Source organism: Hippocampus guttulatus, chromosome 14 (genome assembly GCF_054856545.1).
Source record: "Hippocampus guttulatus isolate MCC_2025c chromosome 14, RoL_Hgut_1.0, whole genome shotgun sequence".
NCBI lineage: Eukaryota > Metazoa > Chordata > Actinopteri > Syngnathiformes > Syngnathidae > Hippocampus > Hippocampus guttulatus.
This window is the reverse complement of record NC_141274.1, coordinates 17005317-17016097: the sequence shown is the minus strand read 5'-3', so window position 1 is coordinate 17016097 and position 10781 is coordinate 17005317. Positions and strand designations below refer to the sequence as shown.

The 10781-nt window shown below is 41.7% G+C and overlaps 1 protein-coding gene across 1 annotated transcript; it reads left to right on the top strand.

Annotated features, from left to right (window-relative positions):
* The first annotated feature begins 2414 nt into the window (after positions 1 to 2414).
* LOC147195545 (aquaporin-1-like) lies at positions 2415 to 5210 on the top strand. The gene is made up of 4 exons (XM_086129401.1): positions 2415 to 2853; positions 3809 to 3970; positions 4138 to 4218; positions 4670 to 5210. Exons 1-4 carry the CDS (start codon positions 2497 to 2499, stop codon positions 4847 to 4849), a joined length of 780 nt encoding a protein of 259 aa, XP_085985527.1. The 5' UTR covers positions 2415 to 2496; the 3' UTR covers positions 4850 to 5210.
* Positions 5211 to 10781: the final 5571 nt, after the last annotated feature.

Below are 10781 nucleotides of genomic sequence, written 5' to 3'. Positions count from 1 at the left end.
GTGAAATAGTAATTACCCCCTGAACCTAGTAATGGGTTGTGCCACCCTTGGCAGCAATCACTGAAATCAAGAGTTTGCTTTAATTGGTGATAAGTCATTCACATCGCAGTGGATGAATTTTGGCACACTCTTCTTCCCAGAATTGCTTCTATTCCGCCATATTGGAGGGTTTTCTTGAATGAACACACCGTCACACCACAGCATCTCAATTGGATTCAACTCAAGACTTTGAGTTGGGCACACCAAAAAAAAAAAAAAAACGTTTTTTGAGCCATTCAGATGTGGACTTGCCGGTGTGCTTTGGATCGTTGTTCTACTGCATGATCTAAGAGCACTTGCGTTAAAGGGCGTTCTCCTTCAGGATTTCCTGGTAGACAGCAGAATTCATCTCATCAATCACAGCAAGTTGTCTTGGTCCTGAGGTAGTAAAGCAGCCCCAGACCATCACACTGTTATGACCATGCTTCACTGTTGGCATCATGTTCTTTTCAATCCAATGCTGCGCTATTTCTACACCAGAGGTAAGGGCTCACGCATCCTTCAAAAAGTTCAATTTTTGACTCATCAGTCAACAGAATGTTTTTCCAAGTCTTGACGATTATCATGATGTCTTTTGGCAAATGTGAGACAACCCTTTGTGTTCCTTTTGGACAGCAGTGGTTTTACGCTTCGGACCTCTCCCGTGGATGCCATTTTGGTCAGTGTCTTTCTTATGGTACAGTTGTGAACACTGACCTGAACTGGGGCCAGTGAGGTTGAGGGTTCTTTGGATGTAGTTCTAGGTTCTTTTGCAACCTCCTGAATGAGTCGCCATTGCACTTGGAGTAATTTTAGCTCGTCAACCACTACCGGGAATGTTTGCCAATGTTCACATTTTCCTCCATTTGTGGAGAATGGCTCTGATAGTGGTTCGTCTTGGAAATGGCTTTGTAACCTTTTGCAGACTGATAGATTTAAATGATTTTTTTTTCTTATTGAATTTCATTGGATCGTGGCGTGATGCGTTTGTTGTTTGAGAACTTGTAGCCTACTTCACTTTGTCTGACAGATTCTATTTAAGTGATTTTTTTTTATTCAATAAATGTGGTGTGACAGTGTTGCCTGTGAAATTGATTTTAAATGCTTTCCCCCTAGGTAAATGAAATCATCATTTAGAAACTGCATTTTTTATTTCCTCTAGTCTCTGTGTGATATTAAATTTCGTTTAATGAACTGAAACCTTTGTGATAAATAAGAACACAGAACTCAGGAAGGGGGCAAATACTTTTTACAGCACTGTGTATGTGTGTGTGTGTATCAAAACTAATACTTTTTTCCCAAAAATGCTGATAACATAAAAAATATACAGGAAATAATCATAATGATAATACAGGAAGAATCCAAAAAATGAAAACATAAATTGCACATATTCATATTCACGTTTTGTTTTGTTTTTTCCTGTGGGTGCCGACCTGCAAATAACTGTAGTATTTATATTTGTTGTTGTTCTTCTCAGATAAACAATCACCACAAAATAGCAGAATTATTGTGCTTGATTGGGTTGAGAACTTTCCTCGTATACTACAACTTGAGTAGGTCTAATTTTTTGAGCTAGTTGATGTTTATTTTGTTTGTACAGAGCTGAATAGAATAATAGTCATAATTGATTTTATTTGTAATGGACTTCACAGTTCAATGAAATCTCAATGGGCAACAGAGCGTTTAAAAAAAAGAAAGTGAAAAAAATGAAAGGTCACAGCAGGCAAGCGGTTGAAATAAAAACGCACTTTAGAGTCAGGTTTGACTTCGACTCTGATGTTGGAAGGTTACAACTTGTATCAAAGCCCGAGTCATAAAGACATGTCCGACACGACCTCCTTGAAGTATGACCACACACCTGCGCACGTGCCACTCAATTCCGTGACATGTGCTTGCACCAAATTGTTGGTTGCTGTCCTGTCGAAAATCTTACACTCGCTCCCTCCGCCCCGCGTCAGAGTCCGGGGCTCCAGGTGCATGCGGCTGCTCCTTTCTCAAGCGTTGATGTTTCACCTCGTTTCGCTCTGCTTACGCGACCCACGCAACATCGAATACTGATTTAGCGCTCGTCCCTGCGGTTAATGAGTGACTACCTTTGTTCTGCGACTCCTGCCAATTGATTTTCGTTTTCACTTCAAACAACTGTCACCGAAATGTATTATTGACACATTACTGTTCTGTTTTGGACTTTTAGAGATGGTGTCAGGGGGTGGGGGTTCAAACTCGCTTTCACAAGGCAGGATTCTCTTCAAGTTGTGAAGTTTATTGGGAGGCGCTGGGTGAGGGGCCGGAGGAGGAGGTCTTTTCAATTTCTCATTAATTCAGTGTGGCCCTTTCAGTTTTCTGAGGCCCGCCCACTGACCATTATCAGCCTTTGGGCCTTAAATACGCCGCTTGCTTTTGGTCTATGCACTCACTTACACACACACATACACACACACACAGATACACACGCGCGTACGCTTTCCGGGCACCCACATGAGGGAGTTCAAGAGCAAGGCGTTCTGGAGGGCCGTCCTGGCCGAGCTGGTGGGCATGACCCTGTTCATCTTCCTCAGCATCGCGGCGGCCATCGGGCATCCGAGCGCACCGGGTCAAGAGGTCAAGGTGTCGCTGGCCTTCGGGCTGGCCATCGCCACGCTGGCGCAGAGCCTGGGCCACATCAGCGGCGCCCACCTAAACCCGGCCGTCACGCTGGGCATGCTTGCTAGCTGCCAGATCAGCGTGTTCCGGGCCGTCGCGTACGTGGTGGCCCAGTTGCTGGGCTCCAGCCTCGCCAGCGGCATTCTGTACGGGGCGCGGCCCGCCGCCACGGCTGAGCTGGGCCTCAATAAGGTAAGTGCCCCAAGCCTCTTTCTGTTCTGTTCCAAAACATGCAGTGCTCGAGGGAAGAGTGTTGTTCTGTTCGTTCGTCTTCACGAACATCCTTGACAGTCAATTTGTTTTTTGGTCACTTTCTGCGTTGTGGATGCAAAAAGTTGATCGCTGCAGATGGAGCCAACTATGTAAAATATGTCAATTCTTTTTTGTAGAAATTAAAAAGATATTCAAAATATTAAAAATGAAGTCTTCATCTTACGAAAAGGAAGAGAATTAAGTTTTGGCTTTGATGAGGAAAATATGTGACAAAGCACCGAAAGTAATATCTTAAAATCTGAAAAAAGAGGATGTTTATACAATTCCAGATGTTTTAATTTTCAAATGTTTCTTGAAGAAAACTGACCAAAAGATTTAATGAATTGTCAGTTGTAATCTTGGGAGGGGAAAAAATATTTGTCTCGGACTGTAACAACTTTTTTATAGTCGTGTCAAGTTGTTTTTACAAGACAAAGTTGTGATTTTATGATACTTTTAAAAAATATTATAAGAAAAAAGGTGTTTATTTTATAAGGAAAAAGAAAGTGGCACTTTACCAGCAATTAGTCAGAATGTTTGACAATAAAATCATATTCTCAGAATTTATTATTATAATTTTTAATTGATTTAAAATTTTCAAGAATGTTGCAGACTTGCAAGCTACAGCTCTTGGGCTACAGATGGCCTGGCCAGACTATTTGATTCGGCCCAACGTGCAATTCTCAAAATGTGACATAAATAACATTCAGTGCACCTCCACCTCCCACCCCCTCCCTCTCGGTTCCCCAGCTCTGCTGTTATTCATTAAACAACTGTGTTAAAGTCCCCCGGCTTCTGCAGCCTCCAATATCAGCATCTGGCACGGCAAGATAGCTGCCCTACTGCGTACATTAGTCACAGCATTAGAAACCTACCAACGGGCTTTTTTTTTCAGCTGAGCGGCATCACCCCCAGCCAGGGCGTGGGCATCGAGCTCCTGGCAACTTTCCAGCTGGTGCTGTGTGTCATTGCCGTGACTGATAAACGGAGGCGCGACGTCACCGGTTCGGCGCCCTTGGCCATAGGCCTCTCCGTGTGCCTCGGACATTTGGCGGCGGTGAGTTGGCATTACTCAGCATGCATTGCTCTCCTGGAGGGGAAGAAGTTGGACACTGAAGGTTTTTGTGTGTGTGTGTGTGTGTGTGTGTGTGTGTGTGTGTGTGTGTGTGTGTGTGTGTGTGTGTGTGTGTGTGTGTGTGTGTGTGCGTGCGTGTGTGATTCCAGATCAGCTACACGGGCTGCGGCATCAATCCCGCGCGTACTTTCGGTCCGGCTATGATCCTGAATGATTTCACCGACCACTGGGTATGAGAGCGATTCAAATCTTTAAAAACACGTATATGCACATGACAAGTCCAGCTTTAACTCTTCCTATTATTTTGTTGCACATGCCACTGCATGTTTACCCATGACGTGAGATAAAATCACACTCAACATGTGTACACTGTCAAGCTTTAATTCTCATGATTGCTTGATAACATTTTCAACTTTGAAACTTCTGCATCTGAATTTAACCCGGTTAATGCACCTAATGTCTGGAGACAACTTACGAGCTTTACTTCTTACTGTTGTTATTTTTATGCCTGCAACTTTTTTAACGCCTTTATCAGAGTCAACCTCAGTTAATCCACTGTAGAGCTCCTGGGTACGTGAGATAGTCAAATAAATTCCACATCGCAAATCAAGCTTTAATTATTATTACTTTGTGACGCTAGTGACGTTTGCATCAGAATTGAGCCGAGTGAATCCACCGCAGGTGTACTGGGTTGGGCCCATGTGTGGTGGCGTGGCGGCGGCCCTGGTTTACGACTTCCTGCTGTCGCCCAAATTTGACGACTTCCCCGAACGCATAAGGGTGCTGGTGAGCGGCCCCGTGGGCGACTACGATGTCAACGGCGCCAACGACGCCTCCACCGTGGAAATGGCCCCCAAATAGTCGGTCGAGCACATAGCTTGCCGTGTATGTCTATACGCTCTTGTGAAAAGAAAAAAAAGCTATTTGTTTCAGCGTCATTGTTTCTAGAAGCTGCAAATGTATTTTTGTAGCTCACGTAAACACACACGCGCACACACACACACACACACACACACACACACGCACACGCACACGCACACACGCTGCCCATCTTCAAGGTTGCAGCAAGTGTATCGACATGTGTTAAAATGTTCTCTCATTATCAGTATTCTGTATGGTGTGTCATTATTTTTGTATACAAGTATGTGCTTTCATCACTTTTGTGTCTATGGTATTGAAATGTCACTTTTTTAAAAGAAATAAAACACTTGTTTCACTTAAACCGCTTTTTTGTTTTTATGGCGTTTTAGGACTACACAGCTGTAGCTTTTGTGAAAGTGTGATATAAATAAAGAGGCATTGTATTGGATTGTGTGCTTGTGATGGAGGGAATAATTTGCAGTCTCCATCACAAACACAAAATGGCCGCCCCCTGAGATGGCTAAATGCGGGTGGATTTTGCCGTTAAACTCATATTCTAAAAACACAATCTTCAACAGAATGCCGTGTTTAGACTGGAGGGGCTGCATGGAATTTATTGTAAAGAAAATTGTGTTAACTTCCTCTTTAATCATTATGACAGTATTCTGTTACACTTTCAACTGTTTGAATACCCTACCTGGGAATCAAGCCCAGCTATTCATTCCACTGCAGGTTCACTGGCTTATGTCCGATAGTAAACTAATGTGCTCTGCATATATGAAGTCAAACTTGAATTCTTATTACTTTTGTAGCCTTTGCTTTTTGAAAGTCCTGTACGGACCACAATTTACTAGATTCAAGAACAAACCGAATAATGGAGACACAGACAAAATGCAAACAACAAAAATGTTTATGATAAAAAACGCACAATCTACAACGTCGAAACAGAAATCGCGGGCACAAGGAGCCAGGAAAAACAGGGCATAAACAAAAGGGCTTGCAAAAGGCAAGGTAAAGTATCACTGAGAATACAAATGAAATGACAAGAGTCCAACTGACATGAAAAACAAGATCAAAAAGCCGAAATACTACCAATTCCTACAAAAAGAGGAGCCAAGAGAGCAAAATGACTATGAATGAAATGGAGAGGTTTGGGAAAACAACACATGCGCATAAACAGCAAACAAGGTCAATAATCTGACAAGAGACTAGGCAGTTTGGCAGTCCCTCAATACATGGCAACAGGTTCACCTGCTGGAGGGAAACTCCCTTCACTCCAGCTGGGGCTGAAAACAAAACAAACACACATGACACAATTAATCCACTGCACGTCTACAGGGTGTGTGCAATAGTAGAATCACATGCAAGCCAAGCTTTTCTTTTTCTTTTTGTTGTACTTGCGTGCACGTCACAAGTCAGTCTTTAAATCTGATTATTATTATTTGTTTTCAACTCCTGCATCAGAATCATGCCAAGTTCATGTCTGCATGTCAACAAGATACGCGAGTCAGGAAAATCACATCCAAGTCGACCTTGAATTAATATTACTTTGCTCCACATGCCACCTCTTTTAACGTTTGCAGCATTGTCAACCCGAGTTGAAGCATTGCTTTTGTTCTTTTGGGTTACGGTTTCTTATGATGGTGTGCCCACAACTTTTCCAACTCCTACGGTTGTTATTTTGGTCACGATGGGGGCAGGGAAGGAGGGGCGGGGGGGGGGGGGGGGGCTTCCTGGAATATTTCCAGTTCGCAACACAAATTCATCACTGGCCTGATTAAGCCTTTTAGCGGGGGGGCCCCTCGGGGGAACCTTTTCTGTCGGATCCTCCTCATTCTCGGCTCAACCGAAAGCGCACAGTGCTATCGTGCTTTCTTTTTTTTCAGTCACGCTTTTATGATCAGAGTTGACTGTATGTGTGATATTGAAAACAATTAAAGCCATAAAAACACTGTATATCAAATGGGCCTCTAATTGGACTGATATGGGGTCTCTGAGTATTTGATCCACATACGTGTCATATCTGCCACTGATATGAATGTCCCCGCTGAAGTCCTTAAGTGATACTCAACAGTCCATCATTACACCACACTTGAAATGGCTCATAAATTGCTAATCCTGCTCACGAAACTTACATAAACATGATCAGGAGGTCGATGACCATGTGTTGTTTGATTTTGCATGACATATCTCTGAAAGTTGGCCATAATAGAAAACTTTGTACAGGACAAGTTCAAGTCTTTAAAGGCAGACTTTGAAGACGTGTGCAGCACGCTTTTAAATTACAATTGTCTGCATTTTTTTCTTTTACTAAATGTTTTCTATTGAGATGTAAATGAACTTGTATTTGTGTTTGGGGTTTTTTAGCGCTGATTATGGATCTGCACTTGTGTTTAGCCCAGCACATCAATTTAAAATAAAAACAATATAATAATGATAATACTGTCATATATTGAGTGATATTTATGACTTAAGTTCAGCAACAGGCTATTTTTTTTCCGCAACATCAAAATTACAACACATGGTATAATACGTATTGCACAAGCTTTTACAGGTCCAATTTAAAAACTGAAAATATATTTGTTTCATCTTTCAAAAATTCATTAAGGGACAAAAAATGTAAATTTCCCCAGTGTGGGACTAATAAAGGATATCTTATCTTATCTTATCAAAAAGCCATCCTTGGTTAACATTTGCAAATGACCAATTTTATTCATGACAAAAGCGTATGGTCATTATTGGGACATTGGATAGGCCTTCTGGTTTCAGCTAGGCGTCATATATTATGTAGTTTGGCAATGAATAAAAGTTACATTTGTTGCCCTTCAAAAAGTCTTGAAGGCCTCGTGACCATGGAAGGTGAGGTACTCGCTCTAAAATTGAGTTTGAGTTAATTTAAGACATTGGCATCAAATATAAGGCATGCGGGCCGGAACCGTCCCCAAGGAGATTTGACGAGGCCCACGGGATAATTTAAAAGTGAAAAATGCATAAAAGACACGGAATACATATTTTAAATAGGTGCAATTCATGGAGTATCCGCTAGGAGGCACACTGTTTTGATCAGAGTGGAAGACAACAACAGCCTCAGTCTGTCACTGAGACAGACCCATCACAGCAGTCGCTATCAAGGACATGTGAATACTTTATTCTTTACACATTTAATAGCACTCTCTTTAATTTGGCAGGGATTAAATTTAGATTTTATATGCACATGTGTAAATGGTTTAAAAATTCCTTTCTTTATAAATCTCGTTTAATCTTAAAGTGCATTACTATATTTTTCGATACCAATTACTTGTTCGTTTTGTACCTTTGTACAATCATTGGTATCAGTTGCAATGCATATATCATATGCATGATAAAAGTAAATTGCACATTTGTCTAAGGAAATCTAAGGTGCTTCATGAAATGTTTTGTAAAAGATATGTTCACTAAATGTCAACATTTTCCTAATGTCTTTGTGCTTCTTTAGACCAAAACAAAGGAAAGACATGCTATTTTGGCTATTTATAGCAGCGTATGGTATCATTTTAATTGTCCGGCCCACTTGACATCTACCGAGGCCATATGTGGCCCACAATTCGAAATGAGTTTAACACCCCTGATTTAAGGTGAAGTTTTTTTCCCCCCTTATGATGTTTTCCAGAACTTCTCCTCTACATTCTTTTTTCTCCATCTTTATGACTTTTGCTGCCTTCGCTTATCCATCCATCCATTTTCTGAATCGCTTTATCCTCACAAGGGTTACGGGGTGTGCTGGAACATATCCCAGCTGTCTTCGGGCATGGCCTTGAATCTTTGAGAGGGACTGTGAATGTGCTGTGTTTCTTCCCTTCCCATTAAAAACAAAAATAACGAATTTAAAAAAAAAAAACAAAAGCCAGTCAGCAGATGAGCGCGTAACAACAAAGCCCATTGAGGCACCCAGAATAGCTATTGGAGGGAGTTGGACCGAGCGACTGCTTTCCCGCCCGCAGTGTACAGGATCTTATATTGGCATTGCCCCAGCATGGAGAGGGACTTGTGGAGCCACTGTCTGTTCCACTGGCCAGCCTTCAAAGTAGCGTACCCCAGGGAAGGCCCTCTCGTGGACACCTCAGACGCTGGTGATGGTTTGACACCGTGCTGATTTGAGTTCAAAATAGTGATGACAAATTCGCAAACAGAAATCTTTTGCTCTACGGTTTTGTACTTGCACTCTCGCCTGAATGCATCATGCACAGAGTAATAGGGCGCTCACATGGGGGGCCCCTTTGACAGTTCTCGGAAGCCCTGGCATCCCTCCAGCCTCCACTTCCAATGTCCATTTTTTTCATCTGTACTGGGTCTTCGGCTCTTACGGGTTCTGGGGACAGTATGATAAAAATAGTGTGTGTGTGTGTGGGGGGGGGTCTTTTTATTTGTTGTTTTTGTTTTAATAATAATGGTGCTTGACTTTAGACACCTATTTTCGAAAAAAACTGTGGGAAGGTATAGTACTACAAATTGTACGGTATCATTGTCTATTTTTTGTGAACATATTGGTTGAATTCCGAGATATATTACTTTTGAGGTAAAGTACCGTATTGGCCCGAATATAAGACGGCCCTAATTATAAGACGACCCCCTCTTTTTCAAGACTCAAGTTTGAAAAAATACTTTTTGAACACCAAATAAATTTTTATACAAATAATAATTACAGTACATCTGAAACAAATGATTATAACAATATATTTGAGATAAAAAGCATTTTATTTTGCCTCATTCAAATTTAAAGTGCAATCACATTCGTAAATGAATGGCTTCTGGTTTTTGAAATGTAAATTACATCATAACTTCTCCTCAGCTGCCGGTTAACCTGGCCGATCTTCGACCCACTTTTCTCCAGATTGTCGCTACGTTTCTCCGTTTTCTGTTACCTCCTATGATTTTCTTCTCTTTCCTTTCTTACCGCTATTTTTTATTTTTCTTCTTCGTGCTACCGCTATTTTTATTTTTATTCTTCGTGGCAGGGGTTCATTTGGCCTGGGGAGTCAAGTTCAGAATTCGCTTCAATGATGTCTGGCGCCATCTAGCGTCCTGAATAGGTATAATGTCTAGACGCCAAATATAAGACGACCCCCACTTTTTCAGTCTTATTTCAATGCAAAAATCACCGTCTTTTATTCGGGCCAATACAGTATATTGTTCTGCAGAGGAGTCGCGAATGGTGCCATGGTCTACCCGCCTGACTTTGTCTGCGGGCAGTGTGGATTCGTTTCTCACTCAGTGACGGTGTGGACGGGGGTGTGAATGAATGTTTGTCTCAATGTGTGCCCTGCGACTGACTGGCGACCAGTTCAGGGTGTCGTCCCCCTTCCACCCGAAGTCTACTGGGACTGGTTACATCACCTCCCACTACTGTCGTCAGGATAAGGGCTGTTGAAAATGGATGGATGGATGTTCTGCGGACATTTGGGGGTGGATTATTCTTCGAAAATTTTGGTTGGTTGAACTCCAAAATGTACAACTTCAGAGGGTCATTCTTCTTGAAAATGTTGGTTAGTTGAACATCCAAATGTTACTGAATATTAATCCATTTGAGTTCTTTGTTGTACAACTCTCGTAAGGTTTTAGAGCCGTATTTTTTCCAGGCGATTTTGGTGGAACTTGGAAACCTTGGACTTTTTTCCCCCCAATTTTGGTTGAAATCTGACAGGTATGAGTTTCGAAGCTTATTATTTGTGAAAATGGTGCTAGGTTGAAGATCCCAGTGTACAACTTCCGAGGCATATATTTCTTGAACATTTTGTTTGAAAATTGAAGTGAACAATTTAAGAGGTGTGGCAATCTTGAAAATGTTACCATTTATTATCACTCTAGTTTGCATATTTTTCCACATTTTGTTTGAACACTGAAATGTAACACTTCAGTGACATATTCATTCCGATAGTTTTGGTTGAACTTCAGA